At 33.4% G+C, this 21,236-nt stretch overlaps 1 protein-coding gene across 1 annotated transcript in view; it reads left to right on the top strand.

Moving 5' to 3' along the window:
* The window catches only part of LOC145296033 (phospholipase ABHD3-like), a 147,502-nt gene extending 126,584 nt beyond the window's left edge, over positions 1 to 20,918 (top strand). The window contains exons 5-10 of the mRNA XM_080142076.1: positions 3,753 to 3,804; positions 9,401 to 9,513; positions 10,101 to 10,274; positions 16,829 to 16,877; positions 18,595 to 18,760; positions 20,349 to 20,918. Coding sequence (XP_079998202.1) covers positions 3,753 to 3,804; positions 9,401 to 9,513; positions 10,101 to 10,274; positions 16,829 to 16,877; positions 18,595 to 18,760; positions 20,349 to 20,530 — 736 coding nt within the window. The 3' untranslated portion in view covers positions 20,531 to 20,918. The remainder of the gene's footprint in view (positions 1 to 3,752; positions 3,805 to 9,400; positions 9,514 to 10,100; positions 10,275 to 16,828; positions 16,878 to 18,594; positions 18,761 to 20,348) is intronic.
* The last annotated feature ends 318 nt before the right edge of the window (positions 20,919 to 21,236 follow it).

Genomic DNA, 21,236 nt, shown 5'->3' with positions numbered 1-21,236 from the left:
AGAAAAAAAAATATGTTAGTTAAATTTCTAGACTTAATAATTTGAATCTACTGAAGATCAGAAAAATTGAACTGTAATTTGAAACCTTAATAAAACAGTTTCAGAAACGTGTTTTAGCAATATGATATATATATCTTTTTTTTGAGCTTGATTTAAATATAGTTTAAATGCATATTGCATCTATAATTATATATAATTTTTACTAGGGATATGTGTAAGAAATGCTATCAATAACTAAGGGAAAAGACGAAAGAAAACATGTATACTCTAACTTCCAGAAATTCAATAGTAAACATTTTGAGGGAGCGACCATTAAAATTTTTGTTTTGTTTTGTCCATCTATTCCTCCTAAAATTTATTTCCTTATTTACCAATTTCTCCATAAAGTCTGATTGAGGTCTTCTTACAGAAAGACCTCCATTGATTTAAGTACCAAAAAGAAATAAAAAGAAAGTGACCTTTCTCCCTGAAAGACTCACAACTTTCTCTGAAATCAAATATGCCGTTAGATAGCCAGACTGACTTGTTTATTAATATAAACTGTATGAAACATTAGTTTTTGATCTGAACTCACTCCAGGTTTGGAACCTATGACATCATGTTCTTTTTCTGCTTTTTTTGTATGTCTTTGATGCATACAAGTTTTGCACTTTTGATGCAGTCTTTTGCATTATTTTATTCTGTAAGATGTTTCAGCTGCACTTGTTGTGTAGTAGAAAACAGACAAGGTAGTTTTGCATCGTATGGTCATCCTCTCCACATTCGCAGATGGTTGGGTCAGTTTTGTAGCCTCATCTGATCATAGCAACTTTGAATTGCTCCATTCTTGTTCTCAGATGTTGGGTGTTTTCTACTGGAGTCAGATTGCTTTCGAACCGAGAAGGAGTGTCTCAGAATAGGAGATTCTCATGTCAGTATGAGGTGTAGGGGGAGGTATTCTGTAGCCATCCTCTCCAGAGCTGTTTTTTTCCTGAGATTTTGTTATAAGTTAAATGTAGCTGAGGAAGCTTCTCCTTACCTTCACTCATTGGACTGCTGCTTCACATCCACGAGGAGATGGTGCCCATCACTCATAGATTTTGTGATTTCTACTTAGTAGGCAATTTCTCTTCTCACGTTTAAAGAAGGCAATGCTCATGAGGAGGTGCAAGTTATTCAGGTTGGTCGGCTTCAGGCAGCCAATTAACAAGACACAGGTGTTGTTCAATGCTGAATTTAGTTTTTTGGCATGCATTGATCCCAGTATCATGTTGATTTGACCTGATTCCTGTAATAAATAAACAATTTCTTATATATAAGTATCTATATATATCATTTATTAGATTTTCTCTCTCTATATATATATATATATCATTTATTGGATTTTATATATATATATATGTATATATATGTATATATCTCATTTATTAGATTTTATTATATATATGTATATATCTCATTTATTAGATTTTATTATATATATATATATATGTATATATCTCATTTATTGGATTTTATATATATATATATATATGTATATATCTCATTTATTAGATTTTATTATATATATGTATATATCTCATTTATTAGATTTTATTATATATATGTATATATCATTTATTAGATTTTATATATATATATATATATATATATATATATGTATATATCTCATTTATTAGATTTTATTATATACTAGCGGCTGCACTGCGTTGGCACACACAACGCCGAGTCAAACACAAAATTGAGTGCACTCAACATCAAGTATACTCAATATCGTCTTGCCATCAACGCTTACTCTGTGAACTCAGAGTATGGGAAATTCCCATATGCACAAAACAAAATTACTGAAAAAACAAAAATAATCTAAATAAGGGTAAGGATAATAAGTAAACGTTGGATAAAATGATGGTTAAAATTATTACGCACTTGCCAGGATTCGAACCTAAAATCTTTTGATCCGTAGTCAGACACTTTATCTATTGTGTCACAAGTCCTGTCCGTATGCCAAAAGATGATACCGCGACTGTATACAGACAGTGCTATTTTTTGTTGACATAAGCATTTGGCCACTAAGCGTTCAACGAGACATGTCACCTCTAGCATTTTTTCAAGTTTGGCGATTGAGGGGGAGGGCAAAATTTGACAAATACGATTTGTTTTTTCTGGTGTGGGGGGAATTATATTTGAAACATAAAATAATTTTTTTTTTTTATGAGACCATTCTCTACTTTCACCTAACAATTTAATAAACAAAACAAACCTCAAAATATGACAAATTCAATTTTTTATAGGGGGGGGGGATTACATTAGAAACATAAAACGACAAATAAAAAGCAAATCGAAAAGCCCCCCCCCCAAAAAAAAGCAAATGGAAAATTTCCTTTATTTACAAAAAAAAAAAACAGTGAAAAAAGTGCCCTTACAAAAAATAAAGGTAAATGTGTAGTTTATCAGCGTAAATTATTTGACAGACAAAAAAATTATAAAGACTATTTATTTTTATATAAAACATTAGACCCAAAGGCTGAAATAAAACAAAAAAATTCATTTTTATTAGACTAAATGTGCACACCTTACACATTTAAAATTTGGCCTTTTCTAGGTTTGACAGATTGGCTTTTTTAAGGCCAAATTTGGCCTTTTTTACGCTCTTTCATTACAAAAAAAAATATGGTGGCCAAAAACATAATTCATGAAAGAGCTTAAAAAGGCCAATCTGCCAAACCTTAGAAAGGCCAAATTTTAAAAGCAATATAGCGGCCTCGAATAATAAATATAAATGATAAAAAATAAAAATGAAATTTTTTTCTGGTTTTATTTCAGCCTTTGGGTCTAACAATGTGTTTTATATAAAAATAGTTTTATATTTTTTTGTCTGGCAAATAATTTATGCCGCTAAACTACACATTTACCAAAATAAAAAATAAACGTACACATTAATGTTTATAAACGTTATTTTTTAGGTTCACAAAATCGTGAGTTTTCTTAGGACAGTGATCCCTTCTGCCAAAATATCTGGTGGAAAGGGTATCAGATACTTCTTTTTGGGGGCGATTAAATTTACATGTTTTTATCCGTTCTTTTATTTTTGAAATTGTTGTGGGGGTATACACGTTATCCATGATGAAAATTATTAGTATAGCAGGCGTGTTTCAAACGGAACTTCATGTCAACCCAGGCAACGCCCGATACCCATTCTAGTATCATATATATATATATCTCATGTATTATATTTTATTGTATATTATTCAAGTGTCTAGACCAAAAAATGGGCAGAGGATTTTGGTAGAGTCTGCAAAGGTTAACTCTTTCAACTTTGACCTCTTGGCAACCAAATATTCGCCTTAAAACTGATAAAAAAAGCTTGCTGCATGTCTGAATACCCTTTATGTAAAATTTTAAATGTTTAGACCCAAAATTGGCTGAATAGTTTGCTAGAGACTGCAAAGGTAAAACCTTTTGAGCTTTGAACCCTTGACAGCCAAATTTCCGTCAAAAACCGTTCAAAAAGCTTGCCCTGTGTCTTAATACACTTTATGTGAAATTTCAAATGTTTAGACCAAAAATTGGCTGAGTAATTTAGTAGAGATCGCAGAGATCATTTTTTTTTAAACTTTGACCCCAATTTTAACCCTGTAATATTTATTGTTTTGGGCTCAAATCAAATTAAAAAGTTTGATCCATTTTAAAGTAACCTACATCTAAAATTTCAAGTGTTTAGACCCAAAACTGGAAGAAGAGTTTAACAGTTTATTTCAATTTTTTCTTTTCAGATCGGTAGTTTTTAATTACCGTGGGACAAGTACAAATGAAGATAAACTTTTGGTGAGTTTGGTTACATTTACATTCAACAAGTTTGTTTTTTATTTCTCTTGAAATATGTAATTAACATGAAAGAATAACAAAGGGAGGGAAAGATGGTCTCTGCAAATGGAAACGACATCCTCACCACTGGATCTGCTCTTTTCAGCTAACACTGTATTCAATGCAACAACGTGTTTGTCACTAGATCATTGTCATAGAATAAACTTTTCTTTGCCACCTACCTCGTTTTCAATACTAAACTCTGCAACAATGTGCTCACCTCCAGAACTTCCTTACATAGTTCATTCTTTTCTAACAACACCTATTTCAATACTGATCTCTTTCATTCAATGACCTTAGCCCTTCAAATGCTAAAATGCAACTGACATCTGCTGGGCTCATCTTTTATTAATGGATACCTATAAATACTCTAATTATGTTATTTCTTCTTCCTCACATCCAATTTCGCTACGTTAGACAAAGATGAGTCTTTTTATGGCAGGACTAATTTTTTTTCTGAATTTCAAGGAAAAGATGTGAACACTTATACAACATCTGATGAAAAGTATTTTTGGTAAAATATCATTTTCTGCTATTGACCAATACAGAGGAGCTGATAGTGATGATTTTTTTTTCTGTTGACATATGAAGACACTTATTAATATCAAGATTATAGTGGTTATGCATGTTGGCTTCATGTTGACCAGTGATCTTCCTATCAGATATACTCACCCAGTGTTGTCCATGTGCAGATATATTCCTGCTCAGAAAGTTTCTTGCGAAAAAAGTAATTTCAATGTTTACAATTTTTTGTTTTGGAAGAAAAATAATCTTTGCAATATGAAGTCACGTAATTAAAAAAAAAAAACTGTTAGTGTTGTGGTGTTTTAAGAAAAAAGTTTTTATTTAAGCTTTTCAATGGTTTTTTTTTTTTCTGTTGAAGAGACTGTGCTCATTTGTCGACTGTATGAAGTTATATTCACCTCTGGGCAAAAATTTGAACATCTAAAAAGACAACAAAAATCTTCTTGATGCTATGTTTCTTAGAGAAAGGTGTAAAACGAAGTAAATTTGTTTTTAATTATTTTAAATCTTAAGATTTAAAATAATTAAAAACAAATTCATTTCCTTTCCTTAAAGCCATTTGCTTCACTGAAATATTTTTTCAATTTTAATTTTGTCTTATAAAATAAAAAATAATCAATTTAAAAAAAATAAATTTTATTTCTTTTCATTCTAATATAATTCAGTTATTTTATGAACAATAATTGCCAGAGTGAAATCAAAAGAATGTTTCTATATATTCTATATATATTCAATATTTCCATATTGAAACTTATTTGAATGTTCTGTTAACATATCAATTTCTAGAACACACACACACAAACAGTGTCTTTTATATGTACAGATATGAAAAAAAAAAAAAAAAATTAAAATCTGAAAAAAAAAAAAAATAGGCAGATACAATCAAATTAACTGGTTTAATGAAGTTTTAATATTTCATTTTTATTAAAAAATTTCATCAGAAATGAGAGAAAATGTTTGAATTTTTAAATATTTATAATGAAAAGAAAACATGAGAAAAAGCGGGTAAATAAGAAAAAGGTTGGAAAAAGACAAAAATACTTAGGTATTTAGTCAATAGCTAAGAAAACATGCCAAAGAAAACATAAACGAAAATGACGAGAAGGTCAAACATGTTTTATTAAATAGATATATAAGTGAAGCGTAGTTCCATGAGAAATGACTTCATGTTTTTCTTACTTTTTACAAACCTCAACTTTAAATTTACCAGTTAACATTCATTGAAATCAAACCAGTTGTTTCTGTCTCTAGAAAATATAGACGCATAATCAATCCTCAAACAATAAACGAACTGTTATCTATTATCTAAATCTCTCCTGTCTGTTTAAATGTATGTATGTATGTATGTATGTATAGTCTGCCTAAAACTTTCGATAGAGGTGACGGATTTTCATGAGATTGGTATCGTTTTGAAGCTCGACCCTTTGGACGACAAATATTGAAAAATTGGCTAAAAACATTAATTCCTCACCCCTCAACTTGGCACTTTTCTACAAGGAGGAGTTGCTTTTTTTGCCAATATTTTGGAAAGTCAACCCCCTCTTTTCGATTGACTAACCTTAATTTAAACCTTCGCCACTTCCGGTCTGGCAATGGACTCAATGGCTAAGATGTCACGTTTTTTTGTTTTTTTTTAACATTATTTTCCTCCTTTGCGGTATGAGTTCGAGCCTGCCTGCCTGCCTACTACCACTTTTTTTTTTTCTCAACACACACCTCCAAACACTCGGCCAACGCCGGGCGAGTAAAATAATAAAAACATGTTCAAAAAAGTTTTGTTGTCAAATCAACCTTGTGGACCTTGAAAGGTGATTTGTATCAGTTCATATTGAAATGAACCATTCCCACAAATTTGTCTTTTGAAGAAATCTTCAAAATCCAACACATCAACAAGTCTAAGTAACATTCTATTTTCGTGCAAAGATGATGAAATGTTTAGCTTTTGTTGTCATGGGGAAATAACTCTGGTGGCTTTTAAGGTTCTTTGTAGAAGTGGCTTTGAAGAAAAGAGTGATTGATGCTCCAAGGTCAGACGTAGTCAGAATCTTGTAAAGGATGGAAAGATGTGGGGTGGGGTGATTTTCCTTTCCCTCATCCCTCCCTATGATGCTACTGACAAACGGAAGGATACGTATATATGGACTTGGCTCTGTTAGTTTCTAAACTAACCGCATGGAACCCATATTCATCTCCACCTGTCTGCATCGAAATCCGAGAAATGAAAACTTGTCTTTTTTTAGCTTCACTTTTTTTAAAACTCTATAATTGGCCTGTTTGTCTTACATCTTTACACTTTTAACTGCACATCTTTCTAACATCTTTTCCCTTTTTTTCTGAACTCCCTCTTTATCTCTTTTACTGTCCATTTCCTTTCTCTCTATATCTTACTCTCCTTCTATCTCTACATCTCATCCTTACTCTCTCTTTCTCTTGAACCCATTCTCTCTCTTGATCATAGCCCCTCTCTCTCTCTGTCTGTCTGTCTCTCTCTCTCTTTTGTACACTGTCTCTCTCTCTCTCTCTCTCTTTTGTACACTGTCTCATTCTCTTCTCTCTCTCTCATACCCTGTTTTGCTCTTTCGTTCGTATTCCCTTTCACTCTATTTTTTGTACTTTATCTAACTCTTTACCACGTAACACTATCTGTTTCATACTCTATTTTTCTCCCTCTTTTGTATCTTGTTCAACTCTCTCTCTCTCTCTCTCTCTCTCTCTCTCTCTCGTACTTTGATTAACTCTGTTTCTCTTGTACTTTTTCTTACTCTGTCTTTATCGTAACTTGCCTTACTCTTGTACCTATCTCATCCTCTTGTATTGTTGCTCTGTTTTGTACTCTTACTCTCTCACTTTGTATTCTTATTTCCTCTCTCTCATATGCGCTCTCTCTCTCTCTCCCATTCATACCTTCCTCGCTTTCTCTCTCTCTTTCTGTCTCTCTCTTGTATCCTTTCGTGCTCTCTCTCTCTCTCTCATCCCTTCCCTGTCACACACTCTCACTCTTGCATCCTCCCTCTCTCTCTTTCATTCATTCTATCTTTTACTTTTCATGGCTGAACATATCTAAATATTGACAAGGCTGCCAAATCCTTCACTTCCTCTGTATATATAGTCCATCCCCTCCCCTCCCCCTCATGACCAAATCTATCTACTTATAAATTCATAGGTAACTACATGAATATAGACAGAAATGAGGAAACACTGGTTAATGTCAAACATTATTGATTGATATTAATGATTCAAACTCCCATTGTCTCTTGCATTGTTTGTATCAATTTAACTCGTGTCTTTTAAAAGCAATGAAAAACTATCTGAAAACCGTAATCGATTCCCTTTATTCTTTTCTGCTTTTGTACCCTCCCCTGTACTCCTTCTTCTCTCTTTGTTTTAATAATGGTACTAAATGTACTAAATAATTGCCAGTGTTCACTAAAAAAAAAAAAAAAAAGCAAACTCCAAAACATTAGCGAATTTTCATTGAAGGCATGAACACGAAATTCCTTTTGCTTCCCCATTCATCTTCCTTTTTAAATTGCTTTATGCTTTATATCTGAAACTAGTTGTACCTACCGAACGTTGTCTAGCAGTCTTTTTACTTGCATTTTTGTTTTATATTTTTTCTACTTAATCATTTCGTTTTTTTTTTAGGGAGGAGGGTATTTCTTTACTACATCTATCTATCTATATATCTATAAAAGTGAACGTGTCTGTCTGTCTGTGTACATTTCCCTATGCAATAACTCTGTCAATTTAAAGTCTACAGACTCGATATTTGATATACAGGGTACTAAGATTTGGAAAAATCTATGTGATCGGTTTTCGGGCAGAAATTTGGCTGGTAAGGGGTCAAAGTTCAACGATTTGACCTTTGAGAACTCTACCAAACTCCTCTGACAATTTTTGGTCTAAACACTTGCAATTTTATATATAGTTTCCTTGGACATGGATCTAACTTAATAACTTTATTTGATCCCCAAACAATAAATGTTAAGGAGTCAAAATAGGGGTCAAAGTTAAAAAAATTGACTGCTTTTTTTTTTTTTTTTTTTTTTTTTTTTTGCTCAACATACACCTCCCAACACCCGGGCAACGCCGGCCGTAAATGCTAGTATATCTATAAAAGTGAAAGTGCCTGTGTACAATTCCCTATGCAATAACTCTGTCAATTTTAAGTCTACAGACTCGAAATTTGATTATACAGGGTACTGAGATTTGGGAAAATCTTTGTAATCCGTTTTCGGCCAGAAATTTGGCTGTTAAGGGATCAAAGTTAAACGATTTGACCTTTGTGAACTCTACCAAGCTCCTCCGACAATTTTGGGTATAAACACTTGAAATTTTAGATATAGGTTCCTTGGACATGGATCTAAATTAATAACTTGATTTGAGCCCAAAATAATAAATGTTAAGGGATAATAATAGGGGTCAAAGTTTTTAAAAATTTGACCTCTGCGGTCTCCACCAAATTATTCAGACAATTTCTGGTCTGAACATTTGAAATTTTACATAAAGGGTATTCAGAGATAGGGCAAGCTTTTTAATTGATTTGTGTCGAAAATTTGAGCTATCAATATATAAATGTTTGTATGTTTGCCTAAAACTTTTGACAGAGGCGACAAGATCAGTATCATTTGAAGCTCGACTCTTCAGACGAAAAATACCGAAAAATTGGCTAAAAACATTAAAAAAAAAAAAAAGACCAGAAGATCCTGAGTCACAATGTGATTAGCTCAACAACAACAACAACAACAACAACGGTAAAGAGCAGCAGCAACAGCACACACAAGACTCTTGATTGGATATTGACCAACCTTTGAATCCAAAATATTTTGGTAACAATTACAGTGACTGTACAATGACACATGTTATGCGATTATTGTATGTGAATGTGTAATTTTGTTATGTTTAATTTCATTTTACTCCAAAAGTTGATGCTAAAATGAATATTAGTTAAGAGTTTGTACACAATTTATCAAAACAATTGAACCATTTCTACCAACTATTTTAAATGCATGAACCATTTAATTTCTTTCAGACTCCACGGACTTATTGTGCGACAGATACAGAAGATTTAGATACAGTTGTGAAACATGTGAAAAATAGATACCCTGAAGCGCCCTTATTTGGCGTTGGTATTTCACTCGGTGGGTAAGTACTCTTTTTTTTTTTTAGAAGGAATCGAGAGCATGGTTCCATTCAAGATCATTTTCTTTCATTGATTCGTTTGTTTTTTTCTTTGTTTTTTATTTTTGAAGAAACAAAAGTGGAACATTAATGACTGCTTTGCTGCAAATTCTTTGTTTTTATAAATCGGCAAAGTGTCTAGATTTTGGTTACTCTCTCTGATTTTCTGTCAAACTTTGCATCAATCAAAATTCTTTCTACTAATTTTGTGGTTTCATTTGTTATTCCTTGTCATCATTTCTCACTTGACCAAATTTTCAGTTTCCATGATAGCAATTGGGAATTATTGCTACTTTTGACCATGCTCGACAACCATAATGGGATTGTTTTCTTGAAAATCTTAGATGAGCAAAAATTGTTTAAAAAACTTATTCAATAAAATTTTACATTCTATTAATTTGAATAACATTAAGTTTTTAATTTTTGAAAAATTCTTCAAAATTTGAAATAAGTGTTTTTTTTTTGTTTTTTTTTGTTTTAGTTAAAAAATATTTGTTCTTTTTGTTTTTCTAAATTCTGGTTGAACAATTTTTTTTTTCTTCTTTTTTTAGTATGATTATGACAGGTTATTTGGCCAAGTTTGGAGAAAATACCCGTTTTCAAGCAGCCATGGCTGTGTCGGCAGCATGGGATTCTTTTGAATCATCCAAGACCTTAGAACAGCCAATCAACTACCTCTTGTTTAATAAATATTTGGCCAGAAATCTTGTTAACTTGGTTCACAAGTAAGTAGAACCTTTTAGAACATTGTTTTTCTTTTTACTTTCACATTTTCTTGTGTGATGTTACCTGGTATCGATGTGGTGATGATGTGGAGATACTGAGGGATAAGTGGTCACGACTAGCATGCACCTGCTGCAAAGAAACAGCGGCTGCACGCGGGCGCAAACATAGAATTGTTTGATTTTAAGGCAAAAGTCATGATTATGCAAAATCGGCACTGTTGGTAGTTCAAAATGGCTGGAGTGAGATGTTTTGCTAAAATATCAGTTGGTTTTTTGGATGCAATGTCATCTGTGTTTCTTTTGTTTTTTGAACTGTGGTTTGTGAAGAGAACTACTACTGTTGATATTAAGTGTAAACAGCTTTCTTGTTGTTGGTGAAGAGAACAAAATGAAGAAAATAATCTGGCTCCTTGTGTGAATATGGGTTTTACTAAATATGTATGACTAAAAATGATGCACAATCATTGTACAACTAATTACCACTGCTGCTGGTTAAAGCAACTTCAACACAGGCGATTGACTGGGTCTCTCAGCATAAAATCTCATAAAATCTTATAATAATAATAATAAACAATAAAACGAAGAATTTACTCAGAAATTTCTGGCAGTTATTTTTGGCAAATATCTTTTTAAGTCCATATCTAAGAAGATATTTGCTAAAGAAAACTCCCGATTTTTATTAAATATTCCCTCTGACACAAGCGATCCACTAAGTCCGTCAGTGCAAAAAATGTTATTAAAATAAACAATAAAATGACTTAGGCACAGTTGCGATTATTTTTGGCAAATTTTTAAAGACTGAGACTTTTTCAACCCAGTGTGCCACATTTTTTATTTCTAATCTTTGTAAGTTTAAATAAAAAAATAAGTTTTTCTTTATTATTGAAATAAAAACAAAACGAATTTAGTCAGTCACAACTTTCAGCCGAGAGTTTTTTGTTTTTTTTTTCAAACTTCTCCTTATTTGTCCTCATTTCCTATGAGTGATTTTTCTGGCAAAGGGTGAAGAAAAAGCTGCGTTCCAAGTTGTCAGTACTTTGTGAACAGTAGCCTGAGATGTCGGAAATTTTTCTGTTTCTATGTCTAAAGTACTGGGGCTGCTGCATTGCCATCTGGTGAATGGATTCTGGACCATGCACTAGTTTCTGATGGGGCCTCTCGAGGTCATACTAGTGGGTAATTGTTACAGCTTTACCCTTATGTTCTACAAAGAAAAATAAAAATTTCCTGTCTTTTTCTCTCGTGCTTTCCCTTTCTGTCCTGCTTTAACCAAGTCTGTCGACCTGTTCCACAAATTCCAAATCCTCAACATGAAACATCTCCAGAAAAAAAAAACACGAATAAACTTAGAACCCCATCCTCCAACGTAGACCCCTACTACCATGTCTCCTTCTCCAACATCAGAGGTCTACGTTCCAACATTCCAGAGGTTGAAACCCAATTACAGGAGACAAAACCGGACATATTCTTCCTAAGCAAAACTGGCATAGAGCCGACCATTTCCCTAGACGAGTTCATAATTAAAGGATACTCTAACTTAACATCTAAATCTGACCCTCAATATCGCCATGGGCATGGAATATGGCTTTCTGTGTGGTAGGGATATCTCCAGTGAAGACCCTAATTTACCTTATATGTGCTTCTGGGTTGCACTTGCTTACATCAATGCATTTATATTTACCCTCTATCACCCCCACAACAGCAGAGTTACTATCTTTAAGAGCATATCTGAGAAAATTGTCCACATCCTGTCTGCTCATCCACATTTCTGGTGACTTCAATGTCCACAATGTGGAATGGCTGACCCACTCGAACAACACAGATGATGAGGAGAGTTCTGTCATGATTTCGCTATTGCCTATGACCCTACCCAGATTATTCACGAACCCACCTGCGTGCCCAATACTTCCGATCAGTACGCTAGCTTCTAGACCTTTTTCTCACAACTTCCCTTGAGCTATGTTCATGTTCCGTTCTGTCTCCTCTGGGATCTTCCGACCACTCGGTTGTAACAGTTAAGATAAAAACGAAATGCAATAAGTCTTCAGACGTACCTCTCCACCGTACTGTATATCAATACTCTACAGCTGACTGGGATAGCTTCCATACACTTATATCCGATCTACTCCTGCATTCCATGTTTAAAAAGGATGTGTCCTCCATAGTATCAGACCTGACCGAATGGTTAATTGTAGGCATAGACCGATTCATACCATCCAAAAAATTCCAACAAAAACCTAACAGCCAGCCATGGTTTTCCCCAGAATGTGCTGCTACCATCGCGTACAGAAATCACTTTTTCCATAGCTACCAACGTAATAGATGCACTGAGATTAAAGCTGCTTTCAGGACTGCCAGCAACCACTGTAAAAGAGTAATAAAAAATGCAAGAGAGCTATATGCTCAGTCCGTTAAATCCAAAGTAGCTGAACAGCTGCTTGGTTCTCACCAGTTTTGGCAAATAGCAAACAGAATCCTGAACGGATGCGTGCGTTCTATCCCAACCATGATCAATGGACCTGAGGTCATCTCGTCAGCATCAGACAAGGCCAAACTATTTGCCAAGAACTTTGCAGCTAATTCTACCCTATGCGACGAAGGCCATCAACTCCCCGTATTTCCCCCTATAATGGACAACACGCTATGCAACATACAAATATCTGTGCGTGAGGTCGCCAAGCTAATCAAGAACCTTGATTCCAGTAAAGCAACTGCCCCTGACAGCATTCCAATTATAGTGCTGAAAAATCTTCAACCAGAACTTGCCCCCATACTTACAAAACTGTTTAAGCGTTGCCTTAAGGAGAAGTGCTTCCCAACACCCTGGAAAACCTCATCAGTATGCCCTGTATTTAAGAATTCAGGTGATAAGTCGTCTCCCTCTCAGTACAGACCAATAAGTCTCCTGTGTGTCATGAGTAAGTTGCTGGAATCCATATTAAATAGAGAAGTAGTCAACCACCTCAGCAGAAATAACCTTCTTAGTGATATGCAATATGGTTCCCGTTCTACCAGATCTACAGCAGATGTGCTAACGATTATCTCATAGGATTAGTGAATCCCTTGGCAAAGGCTTCCTTTCTAGGGCAATTACTTTTGACATATCAAAGGCCTTCAATAAGGTATGACATAAGGGCCTGCTTCACAAGATTTCTAGCTAGGGTATAACTGGAAATGTTTTCTCAATTATTAAATCATTTCTCTCTGATAGGCTCATAAGAGTAGTGGTTGATGGGCAGAAATCAGAAGCCCTCAGAATTAATGCTGGAGTCCCTCAGGGGTCCATCCTGGGTCCAACTCTCTTCCTGATCTACATCAATGATCTTCCAAAACACATACTTAAATCACTCGTTGACATCTATGCTGATGACACGACCATCTATGGCAACACATCAAAGGTCGTAAATGACAAAGTTCTCTTTGATTCTCTCTCTTCTGATCTCGAGCGCATGGTACAGTGGGGGGAGAGGTGGCTGGTTACTTTTAATGCATCTAAAACCAAGCTCTTATCTTTACATCAGCAATGCTCTGATCCCCATCTGGCATCAATTGAAATAGATGGCTCTCGTCTAGGGGAGGCCCCATGTTTTGATAAGCTTCTGGGCTTGATCTTTACTCCTGACCTGAAATGGAACACGTACATCAAGTCAGTTACCAAGCTCGCTGGAAAAATGGTAGGATCCTTTTACCGCTCCAGAAGATATTTCACTACTGATGCAATTCTTTATCTATATAAAAGTATGTCCAAGGATGGAGTACTGCTGCCACATCAGGACTGGAGCTGCTAAAACAGCCTATCCCGACTTGACAGAGTACAAAATAGCCTTCATGGCTTAGTGGGGGATGCCCTTTTCTCTTCCCTGCAACCTCTCTCCCACAAGAGAGACGTTGTGAGCCTGTCTTTCTTTTATTGTTACTTCCATGGCAAGTGCTCGTCTGAGCTCCAATCTCAGGTCCCCTCTCGCCAATCTTTCATGAAAAACATCTGTCTAGCTAAAACCACTGTCAAAGATTTTCCCCACTTTATTTGTGCCAAAACCGAAACGTAGATTCCATGAGCAAAGCTTCTTTCTTAGAACTGCATGCCTGTGGAATTGTGACATGATGTGGACCGAGCGATGCTAGTCAACATGAATTCATAGGAATTCGCACGGCTGAATTCTAATAATGATGATGGTTTGATGTTGTTTTAAACAGAAATGTCTATGGGATTTTGTCAGAGAGAAAAAAAAACAAATAATTGTTCTCATCTTATTGCTATTGTATATCCGTTAACAACGAAAAGGTTGTTTTTAGACCCTCTGTTAATCGATATGAAGAAATCCAGAGATTCTTAAGCTGAAAGCTTGGGGTCGGAATCGGGGGTGACTAATAGCTCCTAATTACATGATAAGTGAACACCTCAGTGCAATGAGGGTTAAAATGGTTATAGATAAAGCCGAAAGGAGGAGTAGAAATTAGGGAAACAGAGAGAGGGAGGAAATTCAAAAGAAGAAAAAGGGAGTACAAATTAATAAGTTAAAAGAAGAGAGGAAGGGAAGAAAAAGAAAGAATAATTCCAAAAAGGGGGAAGGAGGAATTACTGATTTGATAAAAACAAGACACTTGGCTAATTGGGGTCCCTTTTCGCTGACTGACGGTAGATGAAGAACGGAGAACTTGGTAAAAGAAACAAAACTGCCAGCCCCCTAAGTTGCATCACTAGGCCAGTGTGCAACTATTATATCGTAAAGTCAAAGACAATAATCAATTCTATGTTAAGAAAAACCAATTAAGTTTTGACTTTCTTTTCTTTGATTGGAACGCCGTTGTGAATGCAATATATTTCTCCGATAGCCCAGGTGACGGTTGGAAGCTGATTTGAAAGCGAAACCGGAGAGCGACCGACGACGGCGGCGAAGATGAATTCGACCACTAGACGAAACCACGGGTAACGCCACAGGTATCGGCTACGGGTGCATTTCAATCACGGGCCTATGCACCTGAGCTGAGCTGCACTGGAGGGGTTACAGAACTCTCTTTCCGCTTGCCTGTTTCCCACCTGACTACAACCTGGATGTCTTCAAGTCCAACAATTCCTGATGAACTGCCTCCTTAAGACACTTCATCAAATCTCCAATACTAACGTACTGTATATGCAATAACCCTTCTCCCTGAGTGGCTTCTGGGCCTTGATAAGTGGTGACCACCTTGTAAAAAAAAAAATGATTTTCTAGTGTTTTTTTTTTTTTTAAAAGTAGAATAAATCCCTGAAGACTAAAGCAATGTTTCCAATCCCGTTTCCCCACATTTAAAACATTAGTGTCTAACCCTAACCTGTCTAACTGCTGTTGAGGGGAAGCAAGTAAATAACTATTATTTTTAAAAAATTATTTTAATTAATGTCATTTAACTCTATGGCATCAGGTTAATTTCTAATCATCAATTTCCTGTTTCAAGTGATTCTCTTGCATACACTGCCTGATCAGCCATTCTCGTAATTCCATGTCATCATTCATCGATCACTTAACAACAGCCACACAAGTATTTTCCAGGCGACTCTTCATCGTCCTAACAAATCACAAACATAAAATACATAAAACTTCCGTATTTTCACAAATCAAGTCAAAACCACTTGACACATAATTCTATTTCCAAAATGATAACTTTATGGCCCGAAATCGACAATGTCACATGGTGCTGGGTGCAGTTGGGAAAGACAGCAAATGTACCACCTTCAACAGCAATGATGTCTTGATTGACAAGATCAAACTATTGCTCAAGTACCTCTCGAAGGACACTGTGAAGGCTGGATGCTCTAGAATCAGGTTCTGTCTGGAGGTCAAGTGAGTTGTATTTGTCAAAAGATTCTCGAAAAAATGCACTTTTAAATTTTGAAAATCTGTCAATTATCGACCAAATTATGACTTATTTACTTTCTAAAAACATGTTAAATTTATCTTGAACAACCTGTAGATGTCTATCTGATTACTCATGATGAGTAATGTGCAGCAACAAGTCGCGGTTAATAATTTTGAATCTATGCTTAATTTCTAAGCTTGTCGATGATTAGTGCAAGCATTGAACTTCCTTTTCCAATCAGAGGCCATCTCAGGTGAGCTGAGAACCTGACAAGAAATTTGAAAGGGATCGCCTAGTGTTTACTGTTTTCTAGCCAAGAGATAAGCATTGTAGATAAAATAGTTCACAAACGTTGATGTAATTGATAAGAAAAGTATATTGATCTGCATTCACAAGTCGTGAGATGAATGATTCACATAGATTTAATGAATATTTGTCAACGTGTCACTGATCAAATCGCCATTTTGAAAGTCTCCTTTAGGCCTTGAGGCGATAGCCAGAAAACGATCAAGGGGAATAACTCAACTTAGTTTCAAGAATTATTGACCCTTGATATTCGTTAAAGAATTAACCATTGTAATTGTGTTAAGATTTGTAACTGTTTAAGATTAAAAAAACAAAACAAAAAAAAAAAAGCTTTAATTACTAGAGATTTTGTCAATCAACTTAAGTGTATTCCCAAACTTTAATCGTTTGAATTTTTTCTTTTTCAGAAATATTGAATTATTTGAACATCACTTTGATATGGATTACGTAATGAAGGTAAAGATTTATTACGAAAATATTCTGCAATATTGGAGATGATGTGCTTCATTTAATTCGAGGTTTACCACTTATTTTGATATCCGGTGGTGAGGCCCCAGTTTGAGAGTTATGGGATGTCTTCCTTTCATGATTACTCTGATCTGGAATGATAGTAACTCTCATAATCTCATCTATTGGTTAAATAGAATTGATATGAAACTCCATCCAGTAATATACATGTCAATGAAAATCATGAATATTTAAAAATATTAAAAACTTTCTCTCAAAAGCTTGATGAATGATTGAAAACAAAATGACGAACCAACAGTACAAGTTAGATATGTGTAAAAAAAAAATTATGTAAGAAATTTGTAAAAAAAAAAAATTATGTAAGAAATGTATTAAAAAAAAATTATGTAAGAAATATGTAAAAAATATATATATATGTAAGAAATATGTAAAAAATATATATATATGTAAGAAATATGTAAAAAAAAAAATATATATGTAAGAAATATGTAAAAAAAATATATATATGTAAGAAATATGTAAAAAAAATATATATATGTAAGAAATATGTAAAAAAAATATATATATGTAAGAAATATGTAAAAAAAATATATATATGTAAGAAATATGTAAAAAAAAATATATATATGTAAGAAATATGTAAAAAAAAATATATATATGTAAGAAATATGTAAAAAAAATATATATATGCAAGAAATATGTAAAATAAATATATATATATGTAAGAAATATGTAAAAAAAAATATATATATGTAAGAAATATGTAAAAAAAAATATATATGTAAGAAATATGTAAAATATATATATATATATATATATGTAAGAAATATGTAAAAAAAATATATATGTAAGAAATATGTAAAATATATATATATATATATATATATATATATATATATATGTAAGAAATGTGTAAAAAAAGATTCAGAAAAGAAAAAAACGTTTAGTTTCTATGGAATTTCTTTAAAGTTTTACAAAAAAAAAAACAAAAAAAACTACCCAGATTTTCAAAGTATATCAATATATTAGAAGAATTATTCATTCTAGAACTGAAAAAAAAAATTCCGTGAACAGAAGAGTTTTGCACCATTTTATGTCTTTTTATAAAGATTAAAATTAAGATACAAAATCTTTATTTTTTCAAATTCCATTACATGATTTTGATTCTAGAAAATGTCTCAAATTTCAAGCTTTGGCTCAAGGGGCCTTAAGAAGAAATTGAAATTGAGGGGATTTTGCTAAATTAGTGTTTAATGAATATGAATCAATTCAATAAAAAACTGATATATTTAAATTTTTTAAATTGGAGATTATTCCCATATTATGCCTCCTAAAATCCTTAGAAAACACTAAAGTGTGCAGAATATTTATAAATTTGTTTAATATCTATTGTAAAAATTTTACAAATATTAGAGATATCTTAATTTTCAATAAGGTTTTCACCTCTTTTTTTTTTATCTCCTTTGCCTAAAACTAAATTAAATTAAATATAACCCATATTACCCACATCCTAACAGCTGTGTTCTAAAAGTCATCATTATGAGATAATTTCGGAGTGAAGCATGCAAATATGTAAGACATGCCTAACTTTATCTATAAATGAAACATATTTGAAATTTACGACATACACACAGAAATTTATATCATAACTATTTTAACTTGTAACATAAATTTGGAAAACGTAAAGGTATTTTTTTTTTTTCAGAGTCAGACAATTAAAGAATTTGATGACAGATTCACGGCTAAACTGTTTGGCTATGGGAGTTGGGAGAAATACTATAAAGATGCTTGCCTCCATGACAAACTGCATTTGATCAAGATCCCTCTTCTGTGTCTCAATGCTGCTGATGATCCTTTTTCACCTTATCACGGTAAGATATAAGGCGTAACGAATCCTTCAAAAACTGGGGATGGAACTAATAATCTGAATTTAGTAAGATATATTCAAAACCCCAATTTTTTTTTTTTTTTTTTTTTTTTTAAGGGATTACCATGTTACCTTTTGTATTTTCAGATCATTTTTGAAATCAACAAATTTCTTTTTTTGTTTTTGTCACTACTTATCAAAGCCAGGAGCAACGTGAGGATAAAAAGTAATTGGATGGAATAATTGTTAACCAAAGTTGATCAACAATGTAATGAACGGAGTTTGATTATTTATGGGAATTCTTTTTGATGCTAGGCACATGAAAAGAGGAAAGAAATTTTTTTTTTCTGTTATGTTAAGAAGACAAGTTCTTGCTGTAAGGAATATGTGAGTTGACAGGAGGAGTGAGAGAGAGGGAGAAAAATATTGATTTGAATGTATCCCATTACCACTTAGTGCAAAAAGAAGAATAAGTAAAGAAGAAAGAATAAACCGAAAAATGGAGAAAGGCCTTTTTCCCTGATGTTTGGAGCATAGGCAAAGAAAAAGTCTTTTTCTACTGTGCTAATAAAACGAGTTCTTGCTGGGAATGTTTTATGGAGTGGAAGTAAAAGTAAATGCATATTTTCTCTATTATTTTGATTATCTTTTTTATAATTCTGTTTTATTTCACATGTGGGTCGAACAGTAATTTGCTGGAACGTACACACTCACACTACACAATCTTGTGTCTCTTTTCTCCATCATATCTTTATATTTAGTGTCTTGTAGACACTACAGATTTAGATGAATATGAAGCCTTCATTTTTATGGGATATTTTTTTGGCCAACCTGACACTTCTTTGATTATATTCACAATATAAAAATATGCCCCGGCATAATCGAGTTATATCATCATTTTGGCAAACAAATTTGACTTCATCATCATCATCTGATTCAATATTGATAAGCTAATGCTGTTCCAACTTCCAAACTAATCTCTGGTCAGGTTTTTGTTCATGCCCCTTTCTTTCAAGTCCATCTTTATCACTTCATGTTTTCCTTAACATTCTTATGCATACTGTTACCTCAGTTGTTCTACGTCCACTAACCTCAACACTCTGATCCATTCTTTCAATATGGCCATAACAAAATCACTTGTTCTGCACACATCTCCCTATATTGTCTTTAATCTTCTACTAAGGTCATCAAATCCAAGTCAATTTTTAAGACTTTACATCATATCATTTTCACATCATTTTCTCCATGAAAAATATGTTCTGATTCCTTACTGAACAAGTTTCAACTTTGCTTGGTCACTATTTCACAAAAAATGCCATGTAAGAGATTCAATGCTTAGATTTTGGAGAAAGAAATTGAGAGGGGGGGGTAATAATAAACTCCCCCCCCCCCCATTAACAAAATGACTACTCGTTACTTGCATTACTTGATACAAAAGTGCAACCTATTTTGATTAAAATATCTATTTCTCTGTTCATCTGTGTTTGTGGGTGCTTGTTTTGTAGTTGTTTACTTTTAGCTGGAAATACAAGAACACATATACACAGACAACTGCCTTATTTTCACTGATTTTTTATTTATTTATTTCCCAGCCATTCCAGTTACCCAAGCAAAAGAAAATAAAAACGTGGCTTTTGTCATCACTTCTCATGGAGGGCATATTGGTTTCCTAGAGGGAATCTTACCACGCAATGCTAATTATATGGACCGTCTTTTTGTGCAGTTTGCAGATGCTGTCTTTAAGCACGCACACAACGACCTGAAAGATGATTAACCACAACGATGATGCCCATTTTTTTCTTCTTTTCACTTGTGAACATTTTCTCTAACTTACTGGAAGAAAGATTCGCGCGCGCATACACACACGCACACACACAAATACACACAAAAATGACCGAGAAAAATATTCACATGCATGAAAGAAATTAAAAAAATGTAAAAAAAAAAAATATGTAAAATAAATAGAAAAATTAAAACTAAAACTCGTCCAATCACCGGAGAGCAACGCTAAAAGGTAAAGGGAGATAACTATGGTCCAACTCTTGAATCACAAAATTCGAATTGATTAGGTAAAACTATTTTTTTCTTTTTTAAAACATTTTTTCTATTTATTTTTATTTTTTATCTCAAACGAAAAAAAACTCCATTTTTTAGAAATCAAATCGACTTTTTACATTTGTTTTTATTATTTACATAATTGAATATTTTTTTCTTGACTGCTTTTTATAATTCACAAAAGTTTCCGGCTTAAAACAACGCAAAGGTTGTAAAAAAAAAAAATCCGACTTCCAACCACAAGAATTTCATTGTTTTGTTTTTGTCCATACTTTATATATAGTATTTTGTAATGACAGTTCAATTCTAATTTTTATAAGAATCTTTTTGTTTCTTGTTCCACTAAATTTCTTTTGATATTTGGAAAAAACATTTTTCAAATGGGAAGTAAAATGATGTCTGGCTGAGGATTTTAGTGGAGAAAA

This window comes from Euprymna scolopes, chromosome 16 (assembly GCF_053919585.1).
Source record: "Euprymna scolopes isolate OS-2025 chromosome 16, ASM5391958v1, whole genome shotgun sequence".
In the NCBI taxonomy this organism is placed as follows: domain Eukaryota; kingdom Metazoa; phylum Mollusca; class Cephalopoda; order Sepiida; family Sepiolidae; genus Euprymna; species Euprymna scolopes.
The sequence above is the reverse complement of the archived record's forward strand: the minus strand, read 5'-3'. Positions and strand labels throughout refer to the sequence as shown.